General features: G+C 42.2%; 1 protein-coding gene across 1 annotated transcript in view; it reads right to left on the bottom strand.

Annotated features, from left to right (window-relative positions):
• Positions 1-21,389, bottom strand: part of LOC135216856 (ubiquitin carboxyl-terminal hydrolase 16-like) — a 426,609-nt gene that overhangs the window by 35,771 nt on the left and 369,449 nt on the right. The window contains 1 exon segment of the mRNA XM_064252406.1: positions 16,826-17,010. Within this exon segment, the coding sequence (XP_064108476.1) occupies positions 16,826-17,010 (185 nt within the window).

Below are 21,389 nucleotides of genomic sequence, written 5' to 3' on the forward strand. Positions count from 1 at the left end.
TCCCTAAGATGGGGAAGTTAAGTAAGGGTAAGGACAGTATGAGTGAGGTGTATGCAAGTGATAGGGAAGACTGTAATAAGGAAAAAAAGAGGGTAAGAAGAAAACACAAAAGGGGAAAGGTTTGTGTGGAAAGAAGAGTTGAGTTTCTGGATTTTGAGGGATGGTTCAGACTCAGAAGTTGAGGATGATAGGAGGAGTGAAAGTAGTAGTAGTAGCAAAGGTTTGAGCGATGTAGAGGAGACAGAGGATAGAATGATGTTCCCGAGTGAGGTTCCTCGGATTGAGAAATTTAGTATTGGAAAGGGAAGACACGTATATATGAGTTTTTTTATGAGTATGAGAAGTACTGTAGACAAAAGTATGGTGAGAATGACAGTGTGTGGATGAAGCAGCTGAGAGAGTTCTTGGACGGGCTGTTGAAGATGTGCTATAAGAGTGTGTGTGAGGGTGATCAGGGGTATGAGTCTTGTTTGTTTGTTTGTATGGTATTTTTACTATGTTGCATGGAACCACTGGTTATTCAGCAATGGGATCAACGGCTTTACGTGACTTCCGAACCACGTCTAGAGTGAACTTCTATCACCAAAAATACAATGGAATGCCCGAAAATTGAACTTACGGCCACCAAGGTGGCAGGCCAAGATCATACCACTGCAGCACTCCGGGGTAGTCAGTAAAAGCAAAAGTGACTGGGCAGGTGAAAAGAATGAAAGAGAGTGTAATGTACAAGAAGGACGATGGATTTGAGGAAGCAAAAATGAAGGTTGGAGAAGAAGTGGGCTTATATGCCCATAGGCTGGAGGCATTAGCAAGAAGTATGGAGAGGAAGGGATTAAAGAGAACAAACATCTTATGAGGAAATTCTTAGCTACTATCCCTGAGAAAATTAGGGTGATCCTCAATGAAAAGCAGAAGGATCGGAAACGGTGCTGAGGAAAAAGTTAAGAGGATGTTTTGGAGATACTGGAGGACCTAAGAGTGGATGAGAATCAATCCAAGGAGATGGGTGTTGGGTCTGGGGTGGTGAGTGGGAGGACGTACAAGGATGTTGTGGCAAGTGAGGGACTGAGTGTAATGAAAGCCTTGCTGGAGGAATGTAGGAGAGACTGGGTGGATAGAGGTAGAAAGAATGTGCGAGTGAATGTGGGAAATGAGGGAAAAAGGAGTTGGAGCAGAAGCCGAGAGCGGTTTAGGAGTGGAAGTGTTGGTAGAGTGAATGGAAGTGTGAACTGTAGTAGTAAAGGGTGTTTCAGGTGTAAAAGGACTGGGCACATGAAGGCAGATTGTAGGTGGGCTAAAGGCGAGTGTTTTGGCTGTGGAAAGAAAGGACACATGTTGATTCAATGTTCTCAAGTGAAAGAAATGAAGTGTTTTGGCTGTGGAAAGATGGGACATTGTGTGAGAGACTCCCTGAGTGGAAGGAGCATAGGAGTGAGTGGAAGTTGTTGTGGAAATTGTGGAATGACTGGGCATTTTGCCAGGATGTGTAAGAGCCCTCTGATTAAGTGTGAAGATATGGAATGGATTGTCACGTGAAGGAGGTCTGTCATAGCAAACCACAACCCCAGGCAAACTAATTGCGAAGGGGGTTTACAGTGGTGAGCCCTCTGGTATAAAAGGGATAGATGTGTTTCATGTAAGATAAGGATTTTATAAGTGGGAACTTCTATTTTGGGGAACGAGTAGATCAATGTTTGTGTTAGAGTAGAATGTGGTGTAGTGTTATTAAAAGCTTTGACTGATACTGGTTGTAGTGGAAAATGAAAAGTTTTCTAAGACAATTTGTATTTTTCATAGCTACAAACCTGAGGTCTTAACAATAGGATAATTTCTAGCTCCTAGCTGGATCCGGTTAAAAAACAGATGAAAGCAAGGAATCTTGTGATATCTAGCAATGCATGCATAGATCGGGTGAAGAGTGGTCAAGAACCACTCACCTACCCCACTGCGTCAGTCTCTCCCAACTCAGGATGTCTAAACACACAGAGGGGCGGCTAGAGGCGGGCAGTATAATGTTAAGACCTCAGGTTTGAAGCTATGAAATATACAATTTGTCTTAGAAAATTTATTTGTTCATATGCGAACAAACTTTCGGTCTTAACAATAGGATAGACTCGTACTTGGAGGGAGGTACAAGACATCCTAAACTGGCTGGGGGCCTACCCACCAGTCCAGCTTCCAGAAGAAATGATTTCTAGAGAGGGACTGAAGTTCGTTGAGAAGCTAGATAAATTGATATCTAACCACTCAGACCCTGAGTGACGTACAATGATCTATGAGAGAACCATTGTATAAGAAACCAAAGAGAAACTTTGACTGTCCAATAGCAAACCAATGCACCAGGGTTTGTACTACTTCCAACTCCTCCTTGCCAAGGAGTGGAGTATATGCTACCGAATAGAGGGTTTGATATTTGTATATTAAGTGACCACACTATCAGTATGACTACCTTACTCACCTGTATCAGACCAGTCCAGCGAATGATGTGTTTATTCCTTAACCTGCCCGAAGGAAGAAGGAAAGGTACAAGAGAAAGAAGGAGACCAGCCAACTCACTAATTCTCTCATCCACACAATCATTTTAGGTAAGATACAAAAGTGCCCTGTTAGGGACAACTATGAGTTACACAACCTGTTGGGCAGCCACCACAGGACCCAGGGAAAGCGTGTCCGCAGATCTGTGGGCAACATCCTTAAGATAGAAAGAGGTGAACGTGGACTGGCGTAACCAAGTACCAGCGCTCATAACTCTAGCCTGCATAGACGTGGTGGTGGAATCATCAAGAATCATGCATGCCTGTTTGATGGCTTCCCGTATCCAAAAAGAGATAGAATTCTTAGACACTTCTTTCTTCATACGGCCTGTGCTAACAAAAAGTCTGCGGCAGCCTAGTCTAAGGTGCTGAGTCCTTTTAAGATAGCAACACAGGGCCCTTGACAGGGCACAACAAAAGCTCTTGAGCATAACCACCCATGAAGTCATTCAGTGATGGAATGGAAAACGAAGTGAACCTGTCATCATGCACAGAGGGATTTTGGGTCTTGGCCATGAATTCCGGGACAAATTCGAAGGACACCGACCCCCATCCCCTGGTGTGCTTCACATCATAGCTCAGACCGTGGAGCTCTCCTACCCTCTTGGAAGATGCCAAGGCCAGAAGGAAAACTGTCTTAAGCGTCAAGTTCCTGTCGGGTGTGCAAAGCAAGGGCTCATATGGACTCTTAGTGAAGCTCTTGAGAACCAAGGAAACATCCCACGTCCGAGGCTTGAGCTCTCTAGGAGAACTCGACTGCTCAAACCCCTTAACTAGCAAGGAAAGTTCCCAGGAAGAGGAGATGTCGATACCTCTAAGGCATAACACCAAACTCAGGGCTGCCCTGTAACCTTTAATGGCAAAAATGGACAAACGTTTCTCGTCTCTGAGGAAGGTTAAAAAGTCTGCTATTTGCTGAATAGAGGTTGCGAGTGGAGAAAAACCCTGTTTACGACACCAATCACAGTAGATCGCCCATTTGCCTTGGTAAACCACAGAGGTTGACTTTCTGAGACTGCTGGACATATGCCCTGCTGTTCTCTGAGAAAAGCCTCTCGCTCAGAGGAGATACTTGATAGCCTCCAACCGTGAAGAGAAAGGGATTCTACTGACTGGTGGATGTCACCAAGGGGGAATCTCCCTCGGAACCTCTGACAATGACGACAGCAGACCTGGGAACCATTCCGCCTGAGGCCACAGAAGGGCTACCAAAGTCGTCCTGAGACCCTGTGAACTCATTAGCCTGTTCAGAATCTGATGGATCAAACAAAATGGAGGGAAGGCATACACCTCCAGGTTGTCCCAGGGATGTTGGAATGCATCCTCTGCTAACGCTAAAGGATCTGGGACCACTGAACAGAATATCTCCAGCTTCCTGTTGAAGCGAGTCGTAAAAAGGTCCTGCATGGGTCTCCCACAAACCTGGAAAAGCTTGTCTGTTACCACTTGATGAAGGGACCACTGTGCCTAGGATCTGATCCCGACGACTGAGTTTGTCTGTGACCACATTCCGTTTGCTTGGGATATACCTGGCTGAGAGCTCTACCGAACTGCTGACCGCCCACTGGTGAACCTTGACAATCAAGGCGTGAAGCTGACGAGAAATCAGGCCTCCCTGCTTGTTCACATAGGCTACCACCGTGGTGTTGTCTAACATGAAAACGACAGAATGACCTTCTACCTCCTCCCGAAACTCCTTCAGACCCAGGAAGGCTTCCTTCAACTCCAAGACGTTGATATGTTGCTGCTTGTCCTCCAAACTCCAAATGCCTGAAGCGATGAGGCCACCTAAATGAGCCCCCCAACCTGTGAGGGAGGTGTTGAGAACAGAAGGAAGTCTGGTGGAAGAGAACGCAGAGGGACACCCTTCGAAAGATTCTGGTCGCCCAACCACCAATGAAGGTCTTCTCTCACTTCCAGAGACAGAGGAACCTTTAACAGGGGTGAGTCTCCTGCTGGAGACCAGAATTCTCCCAGTCTTCATTGCAGAGACTTTAGATGAAGACGACCATGAGGGACCAGCTTCTCCAGGGAAGACAACACTCCCATAAGAACCCGCCACTGATGAGCTGACTGATGTGGTTCCGACAGGATGTCGCGGGCCACCACCTGCAACTTCTCCAATCTCTGATCTGACAGGAAAACTTTTGCCACTGTCATATTGATGACCATGTCCAGGTAGAGAATCCTTTTACTGGGTACGAGGTTCGACTTTTCCTGGTTGACTATGATGCCCAGTTCCAGACAGAACCGAAGTAGACGATCCTTGTCCTGCAGCAGCTTTTCCTTGGAAACTGCCAAGACCAAGTAATCGTCGAGGTATGCCTGCATACAGATCCCCTGAGCATGGCCCAACTTGACACGAGAGAAGACCCTTGTGAACACTTGAGGGGCTGTTGTCAGCCCGAAGCATAGGGCTATGAACTCGAAGACCTTGTCCCCAAAGAGAAGCAAAGGAACTTCCTGGACGTCGGATGAACAGGGATTTAGAAGCATGCGTCCCTCAAGTCTATCAACAGCATGAAATTGCCTTCCCTCACGGCTGCCAACACTGAACGTGGGGTCTCCATCTTATACCGTTCCTGATGAAGTGATTCAAGGTGCCAGCCTCCCGACGCCTTGGGCACCAAGAAGATGTGACTGTAAAACCCCGGAGATGGACGCTCCACTTTCTCTATCGCATCCTTGTCCAGCATCTTCTGCTCTTCCTCCCGAAGAACCAAGAACTTCAGAGAATCTGGAGGAAATGCCTTCCTGAACTGCGGCTTGTCCGACAGAGGAAAGAAGTCAAATGGCAGTAGGTACCCCACCAGAAGGACATCTACCACCCACTTCTCTGCCCCCATAACTATGTCATTTGGCCCAATGGCCCACCAGGCAACCCCCCACCCGTGGCGCAGGAGAGGGAGAGGCGCCTAACCTACCGACGGCTCCCTTTACCTCTGCCCCTTAGCACTTTCTTGGCTTAAAAGGAACTAGAGCGAAGGGACGTTGATCCTCTGACCTAGGCTGAGTTGAACGGGAAGGCCCTGCCAAAATCGAATTCCTCGACAGCCTACCAGGCGACAATCTTCTCGACTGCTGCTGGACAGGGGGAGAAGGAGGAGCTAAACATCTTTGAGGACGAGATTCCGACTTAGACACAGCCTGGTGCACCAGTCTGTCTTGGTGTCAGCCCAGCGCCGGTCTATCGCATTCTCGAGCTCGGTCCAAGGAAACAAATATTGGGACTCCAACAGATCTCCCTTCCTCAATGCCAGGAAGGACTCCATGTCAACTGATCTCTCCATTCTAGACAAAGCTGCGTCTCTTCTAATCAGAAAAAGGTTAGCCCATAAATAAACACTGAGGTGAGCCATATACAAAAATACCTTGCCTCCAGACTGCAACGGACTGGCAAGGGAGGATGCACTCACAAACCCTACTGGGGACCTGTCAGAAGCTATCTGTCTGTGGTCATTGCCCACAGACCAGAAGTCCAGCCAAGAAACCGTCTGCAAAATGCAGGCTGCTGTAGATTCCAATGCTGAGGCACCTTGTGGAGACAAGGACGGAGCCACCGACCTCATCTGCACCAAAGTCGATCCTGGCTTCAGGCGAATGACGTTTGGGTTAAGATGGTGCAAGTTGATCCTGGCTTCAAGAGAATGACGTTTGGGTTAAGATGGTGCAAGTCGATCCTGGCTTCAAGTGAATGACGTTTGGGTTAAGATGGTGCAACATCAAAAATGCTGAGTTCGTAGCATAGTACTTCCTATGTCTTATGAGAGGCGGGGGTAGTAGCATGGTAGAGCCCCTAGAGTGAAGTGAACCATCCTGGTCCAAAACAGAGGCATTAATCTTATGTAAGAAGACTGAACGTGCCCCGACAAGGGAAGCTGAAGAGATGATTTGGGATCCTGCGTAGCTCCCACCAAGGCTTCCAAGCAAGAAGGAGTGTAAGACAACCGAGCCTGAGTCCTACTTTCCAAATTGTTGAACCCATGAATGAGATCAACCACTTCTGAAAAGGAAGACAAAAACTCTTGCGTGTCTCCCTCCTCCTGCTCCGGCAACGGAGACCGACGACGAGAAGAATTTGTAGGCTCCTCTAAGGCACCTTCCCCATTAAAATTAACGGAAGGATCAGCAGCCAAACAGCCCAAAACACCAACTAACCTGTCTGGGCTGGCTCCACATGTCGGCTCCCGAGACGAACCCACTATAACACTAGGAACATCACTATGTACTCCTCCAAAAGATGACTTACTAACCTGTCCGTGAATGGTCACAGGCGTGGCAGACGTACGAACGTGAGTTGGAGAGGAACCCTGAACACTCAAGATCGAAGGAGAATCCCCCAGAGTCGAATTCTTGGAAGCAACAATGAGAGGGACAGGCAAACACTCCTGCTGCACCAACTCCACGCTCACCACCTTCAACCTCTTGACAGGCGCCTTGAGATCCTTACAGTGACATATAGGTCCTGGAGAAGAAGGAGCTCTTGCATCATGTGCACAGACAGGGGAGGTTGCAACATGCTCGCGATGTGCACGAACAGGAGAATCCCCCAGAGTCGAACTCTTGGAAGCAACAATGAGAGGGGCAGGCAAACACTCCTGCTGCACCAACTCCACGCTCACCACCTTCGACCTCTTGACAGGCGTCTTGAGATCCTTACAGTGACAAATAGGTTCTGGAGAAGGAGGAGCTCTTGCATCATGTGCACAGACGGGTAGGTTGCAACACGCTCGCGATGTGCACGAACAGGGAAGGTTGCAACAGGCCCGCGATTAAATGCAGAGGACGAAGCAGCCACTGCAGATTGCACGAGGGAAGATACACTAACACTCTCCGAAACACCAACACTTTCGAGAACACATCCGCATTGTTCCTCTCTTGTGGGCGAAGAAAGAGCAAAGTCCTTAGCCTTCCAATGCTTGATACGCTGACTTGGCGTAGAGGGGGAGGAGGTAGTGTGTCAGGTTAAGTGGCTTTGTTGGAACAATCGTATTCCGCTTGTTCCTTAGTATTGATTGTTTACCTGATAACAATTAACCTGTTCTTTTTTTGGGGGGGATCAAGTGAGTTGAGGTCTGTCAGATGATGTCTGATTTTAGTCAGTCAGTCAGTCAGTCATTGGTCAGTCAGTCAAAGGCAGTCAGGTATGCTTACCTGTGGACCAGCATGGGGCAGTGTCAGGTACTGGACACCTGGTTATTTGGTGTGAAGCCATCATATGGAGTATGACTTCAAGTTGGAGGTTGGCAGGCTTGGCCAGCATTGGTGTGTTTTCGTCGTCGAGAGAACATGTCGAGTGTGACCTCATTGGCCAGCATTGGTGAGTTTTTGTCGTCGAGAGGACGACATGTTGAGTGTGACCTCATTGAGCAGCAGCATTAGTGTGTTTTCGTCGTCGAGAGGACGACATGTCGAGTGTTACCTCATTGGGCAGCAGCATTAGTGTGTTTCTGTCGTCAAGAGGACGACATGTTGAGTGGGACCTCATTGGGCAGCAGCATTAGTGTGTTTTCGTCGTCGAGAGGATGACATGTCGAGTGTGATGTCATTGGGGAGCATTGGTGTGGTTTCGTCGTCGAGAGAACGACATTTCGAATGTGACGTCATTGGCCAGCATTAGTGTGTTTTTTTGTCATATGGAGAACAACGTCATGTGGAATGAGGCTTCATTGGGCATCATTGGTGTATTTTTGTCAGCTGGGGAGCGACACTGTGTGGAGGGTAACCTCATTGGCAGTGTGGAGCTGTATTGATGACCTAGTGTATAGGATTGTCTGTTGTTGCTGTGTCATCAGCTGTCATCTTCCTTAGGTGGAGTGTGACCTTTGTAGGTTAATCTAATGATGCCTTGTTTTGCTTAATTCTCATAATTGTTTAGAAGTCTCGCATTTAAGTAATGTAATGTTTTACTGTTCACTTGTGATGTTTATTATTTTCATATTTTGAATATTGATTTAAGTGCTGGTGGTTAACTTTCTTTATATTTAATTTTGATGCTTGAGTATCTTAATAATTTGGAGGAATACTGCTTGTTCATTTTGAATGTTTAATTCTGTGCCTGATTATTTATTTAAATAACATTGCATATAATTATGTAAATGTTCTGTTATTTAATTTTGAAGTAATATTAATTCTGGTACAAACTAATTTTGAGTTATTAAATTTTGGATTTATGGACTTATGCTGCTTTTATTTAAGTCATTTTATATGTTCACTTTTGGATGATGCGATTAAAATAATATTGACTGATGTACTGACTCACTTGTACATATAAAGGTGTAAATACTAAGTAGCTGTAATAAATTAGTTTAAGGTACCTTTATTTTGTTTGTTTAGTTCCTCCCTCCGTTGCTGGGCTCAATCTCTGCCACTTTTTTCAGTCCCGATTGTTCTAGAATTTAAAGAATCTGATGAACCATTGACGGTTCATAACAAGAGGAATATAGCACTGGTTTCTTATGCGATCTCTTCACAGGAGGTGGGGACGAAGCAATAAGTTTCCTTCCAGTCTTCCCAACCAACAAGGCAGCCAACTTATCATCCAAAACAGAGTCCAACCTCTGAAGCAATGCCTGGCATATAACCTCAGACTGATCTGTGAGAGAAGGCTCCGATGACATGAAAGGGAGATGTAGCGAACTGGGCGGCAGAGATGACATCACGGCATGAGAGAGGCAGTGCAGAGGAGACAACTGGGAGTGACATCAGAAGTGGTGATGACGTCACGGCTTCCCCTCGGTGTGAAGAGGAATCAGATGCCACTGGCGGAGGAAACACAACGATGGATCCGGTCACGTCATCAATGGTGCTGACACCATGGCTTCCCTCCGACCCGGAGAAGCGGCAACAGCCATTGGTGGAGCAATACAAGATGGCTGACCTTGGCTACCCATGAAGACGAGGCTGGGAGGAGGGGGGAATGGCCTGGCCAGCCTGAGGAGGGGGGTAGCAAGCCTCCATAAAGTAAGCTAGCAACCCCTCCAAGGACAGGGGACCCCTTAGCCTGAGCGTCTTTCAAATTACCGCCATCTTGGACACCTCCGACTCTGGAATAAATGAGAATGATGAAAAAGCCTCCCCTTTCCCGGGAATCAATTTAACTCCCGAAGAAGAGGGGGTGACATTGCAAAATCATCCTGGTGGCCTCCTGATACTTCCAGCGACAAATCAATGGAAGAAAAGGAAGGAGACACAGGAACAACTCTACTATGGGGGGTGAATACTGCAGGAAACGAAGCATCGGGAAGAGGCGAAAAACCTTCTCAAGAAGGAAGAGTCGAAACCCTCCGATGCTCTCTCTTGCCATAAAATAACTTCCACTGCTCTTTAGGCCATGCCCGGAATTCCTCGCAAGGATTCATTATAGTACAAAAATTAGAACGGCACCTACTATACGTGATGTGGGGATCGGTCGCCGCCGAAGCCAAAAAACGAGAACACAAAAACCTGGAATTCCATGGCACACACATTGACGAGGCCGAGAAGGAGTAAAAGAAGCCATAATACCAGCCAAACATACACACACACTAAACACAAGTGAAACAGGCAATGAACCAGGTAAAGGCCAAGAGAGGTTAACCACGACTCTCGCCCAGGCGGCTAAAGAAAAGACTGACGCGGTGGCGTAGGTGAATGGTCCTTGACCACTCTTCACACGATCTACACATGCGTTGCCAGATATCACAAGATTCCTTGCTTTCATCTGTTTTTTAACCAGATCCAGCTAGGCGTTAGAAATGATCCTATTGTTAAGACCGAAGGTTTGTTCGCATATGAACAATGTGGTTTTCAAAGATGTATAGGAGAAAATAAAAGAAAACGTAGGCTAGAGTCAGGAATGTGCTGGCTATGTAACAGGGATTGAAAGATTATAAGTGAAGGTATATGCAAGGTTTGTTGAGTCAGTTCCAGTTGCAGGAATAAGGCTGAAGGAGGAGGATTTTTATGTTGTGGACAGAGCAAATGAGAAATATGATTTGTTCCTGGGATATGTGTTTTTGAAGAAAAACAGGGTAAAGGTGTACCCAGAGCAAGACATGGTAGAAATATGAATGGGGAAAGAAACGAGTGCGAAGTTGTATGTGGAGGAGGATGGACAAGTAAGTTTGAAGATGGTTTCTGGAGTATAGATAGGTGTATGCGATGGAGGACATCCAATTGCCAAGAGATTTGGGGAGTGTGTGGAGTGTGAATGTAGGCTGGAGAACAAATGTTGGAGTTGATGCAGAGAGTCTGGGTGAAATTTTCATGGATGGTAGCTCTGCATGTTATGAGATAAGGTGGGTTGCACATGCTTGATGGAATTATGTATGTAAAAGACCAAAAATTTGTGTGTACAGGTGTTTGGTGATGTGAAAAGAGGAGGTGGAGAGGCATACATCTGGGTGATAGGTTGGGAAGCTTGAGAAGTGTAGTTGATTTGAGTAATGGTAAGCACGTTAGGGTATGATGTGATGGCTGAGGGAGAAAGGTCAGAAGATTGGAGTAAAGAAAAGCTTAGGAAAAGGTGAGGTTGAATGAGAAGTTGAGTGAGAAAGAGAAAGAGCAGGTGTATGAGTTGTTGTGGGAAAGAAAGGGTGTGTTGAGTCAAGGTGATGAGGACTTTGGGACAGCTAGGTTGCCGGAGTTCCGTATTTGACTGACTGACGATACCCCAATTTACCTGAGACCCCGACATTTCCCGGCTCCGGTAACACGAGAGACTGTAAAGCAGAGTGAAGAGTTAGACTGATTGATTGTGGGTTTTCTGGCGTCACAACTACCAGGGTCACCGACGCTGAATACTAAGTGTGATCTTTTAACTTTATTTAAAATCTTCTTTAATATATTATAAATTTTATTTTTTTAAAAGATACACATAAATTTGATTTTAAAAAATAAAATAAATTTCTGATAAAATTAAGAATAAAATTCTGATCAAATAAAATTCTAATAAAAAGAATTGTTAATTAATGTGAAGAGTTAGAAAGAATAGGAGTGATTGAACCCAGTAAGAGTGCTTGGAATAGTTCAACTGTGCCAGTAAGAAAGCCTAACGGGAGACTGAGAATGTATACTGATTACTGGAGAGTAAATGAGGTGACAGTGAAAGAAAGATTCCCTATGTGTGTGGTGTCTGACTGTGTGTACAGCATGCCTGGTATGCAAGTATTCAGTAATATGGATCTGGAAAGGGGTTACTATCAGATGGCAGTGGCAGAGGATTGTAGACCCATAAATGCTTTCTCAACTACTATGAAGCAGTATCAGTTCTGCAATCTTAGTTTTGGCCTAGCGAATGTGCTAGCAGTATTTCAGTGATGAATGTTGTGCCGAGTGGTTTTCCCCGCGAGAATGTGCTGGTGTTTCTTGACGACATTTTGATAGTGAGGAAGACTATAGAAGAGCATAAGAGGTTGATGTGAACGTTGTTGAAGAAGTTAGAGGAATTGGAGGTGAAAGTGTGAGAGGTTCATGGATGAAGTGGAGTTTTTGGGCCATAAGGTGAGAGTCTGGTGTACGAAAGGTAGAAAAGTTTGTGGAAAAAGTGAAAAATTTTCCCCAACCTAGGACTGTGCGAGAGTTGCGTGTATTTTTGGGATTGATCGAGTTTGAAAGAAAGTTTGTGGAAGATTGTTCGAGAATCGCAAAGCCGTTGTCAGAGTGGACAGGCTGTAAGAAGAGTACAATTGTGAAGTGGGATGGAAGGATGGTAAAAACATTCGAGAAATTGAAAGAGGAAATGGTGAAGGATGTAGAGTTGGCTTACCTTGACTATAGTGAAGATGCCAGTAAGTTAGAAGTGTATACTGCATTTAATGCAAGTGGAGTGTCGATGGGTGGATGTTTGATGCAAAGACAAGTGGTAAATGGGATTGAAAGAGATTGAGTGATAGCTTATGTAAGTAAGGCATTTAATTTGGCAGAGCGAAAGTACTCGACTGTTGAGAGAGAGTTGGCTGCACTGCGATTGTGTGTGAAAGCTTTGCGAACGTTTCCGTATGGTGTGAGGCTCGTGGTACATACAGACCATCAACCTCTAGTATATCTACATAGAAAGAAAGGAGTTGATGCCAGGATTGCGTGAACGGTAGAGGATTTGAGGGATTTTGATTTTGTTGTGGAATACATCCCACGTAAGACGAAGCGGCAGACATGACGTCTAGACTACCTGGGGATGGGAAAGAAGAAAACATAAAAGACATAAGACCAGAGTATCTGCCAAGAGGATTGGTAGTGGCTCATAGGAGTAGAGGAGGTGGTGACTCGCTGTTTGAAAGTGTGTAGTATGAATTGAAGGATTTGATAGATGAAGGTTTGAAGGTGTGGGTGCCTGGAAGTGTGAATGAACTGAGGGCTGAAGTAATTAAGGAAGTTTGCAAGAGGCCTGGATGTTTGGGAATACCAAATGTTGAGCGATATCGGAGGAGTCTGAGAGCTATGTGGTGTCCTGGAGTGGCCCCATTTCAGGAGGTTTTGGTGGCCGTTAAGTAAGAAGTATAAGGTGATTGTGTCCCTACTCATTGGGGGTGAGAGACCTATAGTGTATCAGCATGAAGGAGTGAAAGACAGCGAGTGTGACTTGCAATTGCAGTGTTTAAGTGGGGTACACTATAATTGGGTTGTAGAGAAAAAGTTATGAACGGAAGTATGAAAAGGAGGAAAATGATGAGATAAAACATCTGAGTTGTTGGAAGTGGTTGATAGCAGTAAGGATGTAAGTGAAGGATGTTTGGTTGACTGAAGGGATAAGTGTCAGTGTGCACACCAGAGAGGAAAAGCAATGATTGTGGGAGTTGATGTCGGTGGAGTCCAGTATTGTGGTCTGGTTGACACGGGAACCTAAATATTATTGGTGAATGCGTGTGTGATTAAGATGTTGAGAGAGTGAGTTGGAACGTTAAAAGGAGAGTGGTGAGTGTGTCAGTGACAGGTGTAGCAGGAAAGTCAGTTGGATGGGAAGAAGTGAAGTTGGAAATAAAGTTGGGTGAGACGTAGGTGGAAGAGTGCTTTGTGGTACTGGGAGATGAACAAATGCCCCGTTGTTTCCTGTATGGGATGGATTTTTTAAGGAATAATGGACTAGTAGCAGATGTTGGGAAAGGACTTCTGTTGAAAGATGAGGTTGTAGTAGGAAAAATTCAAAGTGAGGCAGTAAGCATGGCCAGGTTTGTGGGAGTGATTAGTAGAAGTCTAAGTGAGGAGAATATAGTTGACTTGGATAAGAGTGAGAATGAATTGCTTACAGCGGAGGACATTAAGGAGATGAAGCATAATTGTTTTGAGGTGAGTGAGTTGAGGATGTGTATTAGAGAGGGAGTACCTGGGAAAAGATGGCCTTTGTTGTTGAGTAAATGGATGCGGTTTGCTAAGAGGTTTGTGTTGTGTGAAGGCGTAGTGTATTTTTCAAGAGAGAAGATGTGAGAGTTGATGTATGTTCCACTGTTCTCAACCAGCGGAGCAGTGGGGATGTGCATGTTAGTTCATGAGAAATATGGACATATGGGGAAGTTTAAGTTGATTGAGTGTATGAAAGAGAATGTTTTCCCCATATTTGAGGAAAATTTGTATGGATGTAGCAGTTACGTGTGAAGAATGTCAGAAGGGAAAGTATTAGAGACTGTATGCTGGCCCACCTGTTTTGAAGTTGAATATGAAAGAACCTTTTGAGTTGGTAGCAATTGATTATGTAGCTTTGCCAGTTACTGCAAGAGGAAATGTAGCAGTAGTTGTCATGGTAAATCATAAGACTAAGTTTGTAAGTTGCGCAGCTGTGAAGAATAAGACTAGTGAGAATGTTGCAAGAGTAGTCAGCATGGTCTTGTTGCCTACATGTGTGAGGAAGCCAGTAAGATTGTTGAGTGATAATGGGCCAGAGTTTGTTGGTAGACCTTTTGAGCAATGTTGGGAGATTAGGGTATTGAGCATGTAGTAACAACTCCATATATGCCAAGCGCGAATGGCTTGGCGGAACGAACCTTAAGGACTCTGAGTGAGATGTTACAAATGTTGACCAATAGAAAGAATGAATGGGATTTGTTGTTAGGAGAGTGGTAGCAATGTATAATGGGTCAGTACATAAAAGCACAGGTATACCTCCACGTGAGTATGTGATGAATTATGAGAAGTATGTGAGCGAGGTTGGATTTGAATGGGGATGAGTGGACACAGGCAAATGAAAGGTTTGAGTTTCAGAATGGGTAATACGGTGTTGAAGGAAGTGGTTGACAAGGGAAGATTGACAGTGAGTAAGATGTGTGAGAAGTTTGAGGGTCCGTATGCAATGAAAACAGTTTGGGCCAATGGATTCAGTTATGTGCAAGAAGACAGGAATGAAGAAGGAAATATAAGAGTAATACAAGCACATCATAATTAGTTGAGAAGATGGAGAAAACCAACAAAATACATATTAAAGCATTCCACTAGGAAGTTATTAAGGGAGGAAAAGGAAAAGGAGAAGGAAGATGAAGAAATAGAAGAAGACATAAATTGGGGAGATAAACAATAAATAGTTAGTAGGACATAAGAGAAAACCTAAAAAGAGGAGTAGAAAGAGTAAGGGTATGTTTACAGAGAGTACAAGAGATGGGTTGCTTAATTTTGAGGGGTTTGAGAAGCCAGTAGGTATGAGAAGTGAAAATACCCTTGCAATGTTGTTTGGTAGTAGTGAGAATGACTATGTAATTGATTTTAAAGGATTTGGGTGGGATGTGGAAGGAGTGAACTTGATGAGTACAAGGGATGTGTACAAGGATATGCAAGAGTTGGGTGAATTAGAAGCAATGCCAAGTTGTGAAGAGAATGGTATGTATAGTGTGTGCGAGTCCCTTTGACTGAAAGTGTTGAAAGAGTGAATGTGGGAGCGAGTGTGAGTGAGAAGGAGTTAGAAGTACTGGAAAGTGTAAATGAGGAAATTTTTGGATAGCTTGAGGCAAAGTGTGGCAGAAATAAATGAGAGTATGGAAGAGATGATAGCAGCCAGATCAGATGTTGGCAAAGTTGAAGCTGATGTTAGTCTCCAGAGTTTGAATGAGCTTGGTGTAAGTAGTTTGAAACCAAAGCTAGATAAGTCTGATGTGGTTGGAGTTAAAGTCAGTGAACAAGAGGTAGTGTATGAGAGACCATGGAGCTGAAGACAAGGTCCAATTCTAGTGTACAGTAGGGTAATTAGAAAGGGAGTTTAAAAAAGAAGAAGAAATGAGATGTCCTTTATTTTAGTCAGGAGTGTGGTAGTATGTGTGAATGTGAATGAATGTTTGATTATTATAATTTTGTAAGGTTGATTGGGTTAGGAAATGTTTAAACTAGTTTTACTGTATTGTGTTTTTCTTGTGGGTGAAGGATTGTTGATTAATATTGGTCTTTTCTTTTTTTTCATTGCAATACTTGTATTGAATGGGAATGAGTGAGAGCTGAGGCTCCCCTTCACCTGTGCTCCTCAAGTAAAGTAAGAGAGTTTTGCCAGTTAGTTGTGATTTCCCAGTGGTGCTGAGGGAGGTCGATTCAGGAATCGGAAAAGGACAACCAGAGACTCTCTGCAGAAGGAGCTGCTTCACACAAGGAAATTAAAAGTCCAAACAGCATCAATCCAATATTAGGATTAAGGAATTAAGTTTAGATTTGCAGGTGGTTGGGTAAAGTTAAGTTAGGCATTAGAGGATACGATTAGATTATAAGTTGTGAACTGTAAATTTAAGTTATAAATTAGGTTAAGGAAAATCTTAGTTTAATTTACTGATCCTTCAAATCTGTTCCCATAAGTACCCTGCACCAATTGTGTAACCTGAAAAGCCCCCATAGTATGAATATGCAAATTACAAATATTTTACCAGTCATTAAATCAGTCACTATAAACACCTGGAATGAGATTAAGGAAAAGTCTTAATAAAATCCACAATCTGCAAAGGTCACAAAACCAATTCAGTAAAATTGAGCTATCTAACAGTAGTAGCAAAAAAAATTGGACAAAACACTAACTTCTGGTAATGAAAAACAGTTCACCAACACAAAATCCACAAGCACGAGCAAAAAAAGGCCTCATGCTAAAAGAGAGATATTAACTCATACCAATTATGGGAAAGCAATAAAATTATAGCTGGTATCTGCTAAGTCTAGAAACACCAGTATTGAGATTCTCACCTGGAACTCATGGTCCACAGATACACATGATCAGTGCTGCTAGTCAGCCAAAAATATGATATGCTTGTGATATGGGACTGGATAGCCTAGGATTCATATGCTTTCATGAAGAGCACAAACTGGGCATACAGTGAATAATGGGTTTATAAGCTAAACAAACAAATTTAACATACCAATGATATAGAAGATGTGAATGGGGCTATGTCCAGTACCAAAGGGAACTGAACATATCTGTTAACTTTGGTAAGGTTACAACCCATGTGATGAAAGCGTTTGAGCTGAAGAGTTAGCACAGCTGGTGGAGACAGGATCAGCAACTGTTTACTGGCATTACTTTTAACAGATTCCACTTCATCTTCTGAAAATTCCAACTTGGTCAGTAAAAAAAAATACATGATTACATAAATTTTAAACTGTGCTCAAAGTATAACATCTAAGTAAAAATATTCTGTAATCACTACAACAAAGAGTACCCTATTCGATGGCATATAAGACACATTCTTCCATTTTTCCCAAAAAATGGGTCAAAATATACACTTGGGTCCTATATGCTAAGTTGAGGTATCTGGCAGGCTACTAGTAGACTACCAGTACTTGTACCTATTCAAACTATATAATAGAGTAATATTACTGGTATTTACTCAATATCATTATTACTATTACACACTACTGTTATTATCATTACAATAAAATCCCTTATTATTACCAGCTTGTACCAAAGGTTGCCTGTGGCTGAATTACCTGTCATTCATTGTCAATAAACAATACCTCTTTTTTGCAATTTTATGATTAAATAATTCCTAACATCTTAGGTTAACTATTATCTTATGCTCACCCAACTTTTACAGTGTGAAGAGTGCTTTAATCCATACAATAGCCACACATACACACCTCAAGAGTCACCTCCCACCGCTACAAAGATATGACATGAATTCAATAAGAAACTTAGGAAAATTGCCAACACCCTCCCAGATTCCTCACATAAACACCTAATCCTTACTAAGGTATCCTCCCAATCCCCAAATGTACCTTACTTTTATGGAGTGCTCAAAATGTATAAACCAGGATGTCCTCTGAGGCCAACTGTTGCAACATGTGGATCTCCACATAACAACCTAGTTGTATATTTCACTCAAATACTCAGCAATGTACTAGGAACATTTTTAAATGCTCAACTTCAACATTTACATCAATTCATCCAGCATGTCAGGGATTTAGGATGTGTTGACAGCACTATGGCCAGCCTTGATGTTACATCTATGTTTACAAATGTCCCCTTGGACTATGTACTAACTAATCTAAAAGAAGAACATGATCTCCACAACATTAGTTTTCATATCCCAGTAGACCAATTCTCTGTACTCATTAAATGATGTGTAACCTCAATAGTGTTCCAATTCAATAATCAAGGATTTGCCCAAACGGAGGGCGTAGCTATGGGTTTCCCCTTGTTCGCAGTACTTGCAAATCTATGTAAGGAGTTTGTTGAAAGGGAAATCTTAACAGGTTTGATAATGCAATAAAACCATTACTCTGGGTTAGGTATGCAGACGTCATATTCGTTGTCATCCATAAAAATGATCACAACTTGAACAGATTAGTAGGAATAGCTAAAGCATTCTGCCCTCCATACAATTCACATTAGAAAGAGAAGTAGAATACAAGTCAGCTTTTTTGGACATACTCACTACTCATTAGAGACCACAATAATCAGAAATTTAAAATCTGTGTATCACAAAGCAACCAACTCAGAAATTACATACTTTTTAATTTATTCCACACCAGAAATATTAAGAACAATGTACTAATGAACTTTGCCCTACATGCATTTAAAATATGCGACCCAGAGTTTGTCGAGGGAGAAATCCATCACATATGATCAACTTTCAGAGGACCAAGATATTCCAATATTTTTATTGACAACCATTTCACAAACTAGAAAAGCATTCTATCGTCTTGTTAACAACACCAAGGAAAAAACTAACAGATCTTTACCCCTCCCACTTAATCCCCAATTTTGACAAGTTATGTAACTGTTAACAATAGCCAGAAAGATACTAAGATAGTTTTCTAATACCCTAACACAATTAGCCATAACCTAATTAGAATCAACAATAACATCAAGAATCCTATCATTCTGGGAGTTTACGAAATCCCCTGTCAAGATTGTAAGGGAAAATATTTTGAGGAAAGTGGAAGAAGACTACCGACCCGATTAGGGGAACAGAAAAGTGCATATGCATTACATGCACAAAACAATGCTATAGTCTCCCATGCCTTCAACAACCATAAACTGCATTGGGATGGAGCTAACATAATTTTATAAAATAATAATGACCACACAAAAAAGACTGGTGGAAGGAGCCACCATAAACTTAGGAGAAGCTTTTTAAGGTAGAAAGTCATTCATTGGTGAAGACCCATTAGTCAATTTTTATAGTCTTAAAAACTTTGTTAAAAATTTTAATTTTACTCAGACAGGACACAAAATAAGGGACCTTACATCTAGCAACCTCACAGCCCACAAAATGTTCCAGCAGAATAGCGAACAGAAATGTGAACATTAACAACAGAATTACCTTGTTGGGCTCTTGAGCCCTTCCTTCATTTTTGCTTTCTTCATTGTGGAATTGTGCTACCACTGAGGTTTACTTCAACCAATCTTTAAAAGTCAAAATATTCACTTGACTAAGGATGAACCTAGCATAAAATTTGAAAGCTATTGTTATTTATCATAGTAGAACCATTAACTCTCACATAGCTATATTATTGTGGACCCGCAACCATTAACATCATTTTCAAATGGAAAACTGTGCCCATTATTATTATCATAATTATTATTATTACAGGCAGTCCCCAGTTATTGACAGACTCAGTTATCGGTGATCCAGTTTTATGGGGCTTGTTTAATGCCAAAAATTGGCGATTTTTGCGCCAATGCGCTGATTTCCGGTTATCAGCACCGATAATAGTCATGGCATTGATACATGCCTAACAGAGCTGCCATTAACTGGTTATCAGTACCATAAATGGCTGATTTTCGGTTATCAGCAAGTTTCACTTATCATCAAATTGTCAGAACAGAACCCCCACTGATAACCATGGATTGCCTGTATTATTAATATTAATATTAATAACGCTATTCATATGCAAAAAGTGCAAAGGGGCCACTGACTTGAAATTCAAGGTTCCAAAGAATATGATTTGCATTAGGAAGAAGTCACTGAAGATAATGGGCAAGAAGAAAGAAAAGATCACTTATTAACCCTCTTACGCCGATTGGACGTATTAAACGTCGACTCAAAATGTCTCCCGTATGCCGATTGGACGTATTATACGTCGACTCAAAAATGTTTTTTTAAATTCGCGGAAAAATACTTATAGGCCTACCAGCCAAACACTTTTGAATCACGCGCCTTGGGGGATGCTGGGAGTTCACGGATCAAGGCGTTGTTTTGTTTACAATCGTTACGCAGGCGCGCAAGCATGAATTTCTTTCTTCTCGCACTAAAATGTATCAGTGACATCTCAAATTATTTCATCACTTTGACATAATTTTTGCACCATTTTAAATTAGCCGTTACATGGAGTATTATATATGAAAATGTGTGCAATTTCATGTAGAATATAACAAAAAAATACTCATGATTGTAGCTTTTATCAGTTTTGAAATATTTTCATATAAATAACGATAAGTGCAAAAATTTCAACATTCGTCAACTTTGACTCTACCTAAAGGGTCGAAAAACGCAATTGTAAGCTAAAACTCTTATATTCTAGTAATATTCAATCATTTGCCTTGATTTTGCAACAAATTGGACGTCTCTAGCACAATATTTCGATTTATGGTGAATTTATGAAAAAACTTTTTCCTTACATCCGCACGGTAACTCTTCCGATAAATTTTTTTGTGCGACTGTCCTAATGTTGCACCATTTTAAATTTGCCATTACATAAAGTTTTATATATGGAAATGTGCGCAATTTCATGCACAATACAACTAAAAACAACCCATGGTTGTAGCTTTTATCAGTTTTGAAATATTTTCATATAAATAACGATAAGTGCAAAAATTTCAACCTTCGGTCAACTTTGACTCTACCAAAATGGTCGAAAAACGCAATTGTAAGCTAAATCTCTTATATTCTAGTAATATTCAATCATTTAACTTGATTTTGCAACAAATTTGAAGTGTCTAGCACAATATTTAGATTTATGGTGAACTTAAAAATAAAACTTTTTCCCTTCTCGCGCCGATTCGCGGCCGCATTCCGAAATGCGTTCGTCGCATTCTCCTAATATTTGCTCCTTTTCATATTAGGCGTTTTATAGAGTTTCATATATGAAAATGTGCACAAATTCATTAAGAATACAAAAAAAATATTTGAAGGTTGTAGCTTTTCTCATTTTTGCAATATTTGCATATAAAAAAATATATATATATAAATTTTAACATTGGGTCAATTTTAACTCGTCTGAAATGGTCGAAAACTGCAATTCTAAGCTAAAACTCTTACAAGTAAATCATAACATTCAATCATTTGTCTTCAATTTTGAAACAAATTGGAAGTCTCTAGCACAATATTTCGATTTATGGTGAATTTATGAAAAAAAAAAACATTTTCCTTACGCCCGCACGGTAACTCTTCCGAAAAAATCAGAAATTTTAACGTGCGATTGTCGTAATGTTTGCACCATTTAAAATTAGCTGTTACATAAATTTTTATATATTAAAAT

The sequence above is a fragment of the Macrobrachium nipponense genome, chromosome 11 (genome assembly GCF_015104395.2).
Source record: "Macrobrachium nipponense isolate FS-2020 chromosome 11, ASM1510439v2, whole genome shotgun sequence".
Lineage (NCBI taxonomy): Eukaryota > Metazoa > Arthropoda > Malacostraca > Decapoda > Palaemonidae > Macrobrachium > Macrobrachium nipponense.